Source organism: Haliotis cracherodii, unplaced genomic scaffold (genome assembly GCF_022045235.1).
Source record: "Haliotis cracherodii isolate W230 unplaced genomic scaffold, xgHalCrac1.p SCAF_12, whole genome shotgun sequence".
NCBI lineage: Eukaryota > Metazoa > Mollusca > Gastropoda > Lepetellida > Haliotidae > Haliotis > Haliotis cracherodii.
The window spans coordinates 3,464,120-3,470,322 of record NW_027266267.1 but is presented as its reverse complement, the minus strand read 5'-3'; the positions used below and the strand labels follow the sequence as shown (position 1 = coordinate 3,470,322).

At 38.4% G+C, this 6,203-nt stretch overlaps 1 protein-coding gene across 1 annotated transcript; it reads right to left on the bottom strand.

Moving 5' to 3' along the window:
* Window positions 1-4,509: 4,509 nt before the first annotated feature.
* Window positions 4,510-5,481, bottom strand: LOC139458086 (uncharacterized). The gene has a single exon (XM_071239393.1). It carries the CDS (start codon window positions 5,479-5,481, stop codon window positions 4,510-4,512), a length of 972 nt encoding a protein of 323 aa, XP_071095494.1.
* Window positions 5,482-6,203: the final 722 nt, after the last annotated feature.

Genomic DNA, 6,203 nt, shown 5'->3' with positions numbered 1-6,203 from the left:
CGTTCCAGGCAAAGAAGTTCGTAACCTGGGTCTGATTTTCAACTCATCACTATCTATGGCTTATCACGTGGATAACATCTGCAAGCGAGCATATCTGAACATCAGGAATATTGGACAGATTCGCCAGTGTATAAATGCAAACAGCTGCTTCTCTAGTTCACGCATGTGTTCCATCACATCTAGATTTCTGTAATGGACTACTTATCGGCCTTCCTCATAACCTTTTGACTAAACTTCACAGAGTTCAAAACTGTGCTGCCAGGCTTGTTACTAAATCGAAAAAGTTTGAACATATCACATCGATTCTACGCAACCTCCACTGGCTCAAAATCAATGAGAGAATCCAGTATAAAGTGATGCTGATAGTGTTCAATGCGAGACACAATCAAAAACCAACTTATATCAGCGAGCTTCTTGAAGAGTACGTGTCTGGGAGATCTCTCAGATCAAGCTGCCAGTCCCTATAGGCCGTGGGCTAGGTATGACCCACGAGCACCCCCCACCACATCCAAACCCCACTTAATTTTTTTAAAGCCCATAAACATACTAAACATGATTTGAATGTTAACAAGAAAAAAGTTGGGACGAACTTCTTGTTACAGCCTTTCAAAGTATAGTACCCTATATCGCGTTTTCGCCCGGTTTTGCCGTATATCACTTGGGGGTATGATTACGTTTTGGGTTGTCATCTCACTAGTGATCCACTGATCTTCAAGTGTGATATATCACTGGAATCCATATATAAATACCTCTCTAATGAGGTATCAATAATTGGTATTGAGTGAATATGGACCAACCCATGGTAAATCGAACGTCATATATCCCGACAAAACTATTTTTCTCTCGTAGAAACCTTTAATCCGGTATATGTTCTAGGTACGTGTGCCTGATTCCACAATAATCGTCTAACACGTGTTCCAGTACATTTCTTAAAGTACTTACTTAACATGTGATGTTACCAGGTGAAAATCTTTTGCACAATTTGGAACAAATTTACTCTTATAATGTCAGAGTAGGATACCTAATATTGCATTCTCGGCTTAGCTACATCGGAACAACGCTTGGATGTATGCTCAGGATTTGGCTTGTCATTTTGTGTGTTATTCACCGACCTTGATGTGTTATATGCCATGGGAAACCATATATAAACACCATAATTTGATGTAGGCCAAAGGCCCAAGTGAGCACATTGTCAATGACTTTTTCTTTTTCTCAGTACAAACTGGAAGTCTGGACATGAAATTTAAGGATATCATTATACAAGAGCTGATGTTTGTTCATTAAATACCATTAACATCTGAAAAGGACAAAATATGAAATTGAACAATTTTCTTCTCCAAAAATGTTTTAGGAGGATATTTACCATTAAAATAACACAGAATATTACAACAGGTACCTGTAATGCACAGGCTAACATTATTTACCAGAAGCAAGTCATGAAGAAAATTTGCATCCGGATACCTTCCGGAAACCTTCCGGAAACCTTCCGGAAACCTTCCAGATGCCTTCAACAACCTTCAAATTGCTTGGTATTTTCAAGTTATTTTTTTTATGTGTTTCACACTTAAGTGAACAAAATGCACCCCCCAAATTTTGACATTTATTTTGGAAGGTTTCCGGAAGGTTTCCGGAAGGTATCCGGGCCGGATCCAAAATGGGAAGGTATCCGGAAGGTTTCCGGAAGGTTTCCGGAAGACGGAAACCTACACTTATTTTGCTGTGGAACCTGGCAGTATATGTACCAAGTTCAAAAACAAGGGTCATAACCCTGTGAAAAATATGTTGTCAACACCAAAGTTTTGAATTTGTTTTTTCCGTTGCAATTCAACACTTTTGTTTGCAGATTCTCTGTCTGCACCTCTGGTTTTCAGTACGCGTTTTCCTTATGCCATTTCTAAGACTTGCTCCTGGAACTCGAAGCCATTCTTTTACACACGTCACCATGTACTTGTCAGTGGCTTGTAAGAGCCCAGCTGCAGGCTTCCTCCTCAGCTTCTGTTTACAAATGATAGCAAAAGATGTCAGTGTGCATATCAAAAGTCATTGCATGCACTCTCACAATTACAAGTAATGGACTTCACAAGTGTGTCAAAACAAGTTATTGATAACATAATGGAATAATAGAATAAGTAATACCCTGTTCACCTGCACCACCTTACATATGTGTGTATATATTATTTTAAGTCTTGACACCTGTTAATAAATACAGGGTTCACTCAAGGAATTTTCTGCCATGGTCCCTTTATGTGACAATTTCATACATTCCCTAGGTACACCTGCACTTGCCCATACAGCACAATGTTAAAATGCCCCATTGTATTTGAAAATGTGGGCCTTTTTCCAAATTTAGGGGCTAAAAGCAGAAGGCCCCACCGTAGAATTATCGGAATACCAGTAAGTAAATTGATGAGTTAAAAATATGCGTAAATAAGTAAATTGAATTATGTGTAATTATATATGCAAATAACATAACCCCTCCCAATATTGCATGGTAGGTCCCTAATCTGTTTCTTATGTCAGTTAAAAAAGATTTTATAACTGACATATCACCCTATTAATTTAGCCCAATAAACATCCCTAATAACCACATGATAATTCCCCTCCCCCAATCTTGCTGGAGAACAGTTTTAGGTGTGCAATGTCTCTTGTATGTCCATCAAAAGTAAGTCAGCATGAAATTTCGTTTGGAAGATTACCATAGTAAGTGTCAGGGGCCCTTAATAGGGCAAACATGATATTAAATATATGCTAATAAATATTTCAATCAGAAACATGTATCAGTTGGTTTGGTTTGTTGTTTAACGCCTCACTCAGCAATATTCCAGCTATATGACGGCTGTCTGTAAATAATCGAGTCTGGACCAGACAATCCAGTGATTAATATCATGATCATCAATCCACGCAATTGGGATTGATGACATGCATCAACCAAGTCAGCGAGCCTCACCTCCCGATCCCATTAGTCGCCTCATACGACAAGCATAGTTGCCTTTTACGGCAAGCATGGGTTGCTGAAGATATCTTTTACCCCGGATCTTCCATATGTATCAAACTTGGAGTAAATTTCCCATACTTGATACATCTAAATAAATTTAATCCACTCACCAGTGCTCTCTCAGTTGCTCGATTTTGGAAAAGCTGCTAAGAGTTCATTCAGCTCATCCATGTTTTCCAATAGGCAATGGCTGAACGTCTGGTTTTCTTAAATGGAAATATAAGAATATTATATATCAAGTTTGTGTAGCAGCAGTGAGCACTTAGCTATTATGATGATAATATCAAGAGGTTGAGGTTGCTCAAAACATAAAAGTAACATTTAAATAAAGCTTTGGCCATACACAGTTACCAGGTCCTTTCCTTAATTCATACATCTTATCTCGTATATTTGCACTTGTACATACAGTCCTTATCTGGATCCATGTAGCAGAAATAATTTCCTAGGGAAAGTAGTTTCACTTTAATAGCCATAGCCGCATCCATTGAAAAGCAGTGAGAAAATCCCCATATTGACATAATATTGAACAGATCCTGTGAAGTCTGGTTACCACAAAACAGATTTCATTTATTATATGATACCATATATATGTAGATTACATCATGGTAAACCAAAACTGCAAATAAACGTTTATCATTAAAGAATCAGATACAAAGGTATGTACATATTACAAACACTTGTATGCAAAAAATAGCAGGAAAGTATTGGGAACAAGTAATTTTATGCACAGTTTTATTGCTTGTAAACATAGGAAAAGGGATAATGATAAACTGAAATAATATATCTTCAGTTAGAATAAATCAAATTTGAAACAAGGTTCTGGGTGTTTTTCTACAATGGAAAATGTCCTGAAAAATCTGTACTGAAGTATCTATTCTTCCTCATCAAAGTTTTACCATTAACTTGAATTTGATTAAATAAATGACATTTTAAATTGTCTTGTAATATATACCCTCGCGTCACGTGTTTCCGTGGTATTAAGAAAAGCATTACGATAAACCAACCCGCTGACTTCGACAAGCAATAAATGTGAAATAAATCGTTAGAACACTCACCTTTACACCATTTAATTACAAGGAAACATCATTTTGTCCACAAATGCCTCCGTATCGGCTGCTGTACAATAGCGGCCATTTTTACACAACATGTAGTGACGTCATATGTTTCCGTGGTAAAGTTCATCGGGTCAAGCTACGGGTGGTTAGCACATGCCACAATGTCAAAGTTCATTGGAATCGAAAGTAATGTTCCCAAGGCACTTCCAAACGTAACAAAATACAGATAACACTGTACTGAATTATGAAATATGAAATAACTGTCACTTGAACACACATTTTCAGATTATTTACAGTTTATGATCATGATCATCACAAATTTCGTTATTCTTCTTGGTGTCTGCAAGGTAGACCGTGACACGGACAGAAAAACACATCATGTCGTCGAAGAAAGGAGATGTCACAACAGTATTTTAAATGCACCCAGTGTTCACAATTTCCATGCATGCACTGTCCCCACTAAGTGAATTCAACATGTGGACATCGCCTCAGTTCATCTTGCTGAAACTTTCCGCATACACAACACTTTTCGTCATCATCGTTGATAGATTTAGAACCTGATCGGTCGTCGCTTGAGATAAGGAGCTTATCAATCCCAGATGGTCCAGGTTGTTGGGATGACATACTGTCATGCTTATCCTTGCTAGTAGACTTGATAGTTGGTTTAGTTGTCTTTGGCTTCGCAGTTGATTTTGATGCCTTGCTTCCTCCGTTTGTTGACTGTTTGGACTGGTTGATGTAAGCCGTGACTTGACATGATATATCTGGTTCCGTAATTGCTTGTCCACCAACGATCTTATGGATAGAACGTCTGTGCTTCGATTTCTTAATGGTAATAACAGGAAGATGATCTTCAAAAAATCTTGAATCTGAGGGCTGTTCAACGATGTCAGGACATGTAACTGAAATTTCTGATGCTTTTTCCAACTGTTGATTGGCAAACGGAGATGGCTTCAGGAATGACTTGTCAATTGCCGTTGGGTCAAATGGATAAATACCACATTTCCTGAAAGCACTGTGCAAGTTACTGGCAGACAGAGAAATCTCATATGCCTTACAGGCCAAAGAACAGACGCTATATCGGTTAACTGTTCCAGAATTTGACCGCTGCCATTTCCTACATTCTGAACTGAAAATCTGCGTGAAAGGCCCAAAGCACCCAACATCCATCGGCTGGAGAACATGGCTTGTGTGAGGTGGTAGAACAAACAGGATTATCCCCTGGTCAACAGCGTAATCTATCAGATGAGGGGTGATGTGAGACCTGTGGCCGTCATATAGCAGCAGAGTTTTCTTGTCACCTCCGACTTTGGCATATTTCACAAAATGGCCTGTCAACCATCGCTGAAATATGTCTGTATTGGACCATCCCGTCTCGCTAACAGTTCCACAAGTTCCAACAGTCGAACCATCTAAGAGGTAATCGCGCATGCGTGAACCAGGAAAAATGAAAAAAGGTGGAATCTTCTGACCCAATACATTGCCGCATCCCAAAACAGTAACTGTAGAGGATTTCTCTGGGCAGATTTCAATTGGAACTTCGTCTGCAGATCCAACGATTTGCGGTGAAGAATGTGTGAGATTAATTCCCTTCTCATCGACGTTGTAGATCAGCTCTGGGCTTGACTTTAGGTCATACTTGTCAAGAACTTGTGAAATTGTCTTACCATTGTTTTAGACCATAAATTTTAACTTGGTGACTTGGGTGAAATAATTATTTAAAAGTCATTTTAGTGAAAATATAGTCTATTTTAAGAAAGTTAACAGAAAAACCATCATTCATACACACACAGGCACGTAACAGAAAGAACTGATAGTATGCTACATCGTTTACATTAAATAAGAGGGTTTGTCACATTCTACTGTCAGCCTCTGAGGCCTCAGCTAGTCTTCAGACCAAGGAAGGGTTGCCAGAACTTCATTTAACTTGCCCCTAGTTGCACCAGACAAAATAAAGTTGTACTCTTTTCCCATAGATTGATCAAAGATGAAACATTGATGGATAAACTGAAAAAGTACATCTCAGACGTCTGATGACATAGTATATTTACATAACTATTGCTGTAAATCATAATAGGATGTGCACATAATCTTGAAGTTTCCACAGTTTGCGTATGTCAAGTTCAAGAAATAACAAACAATAAACAAAGTGT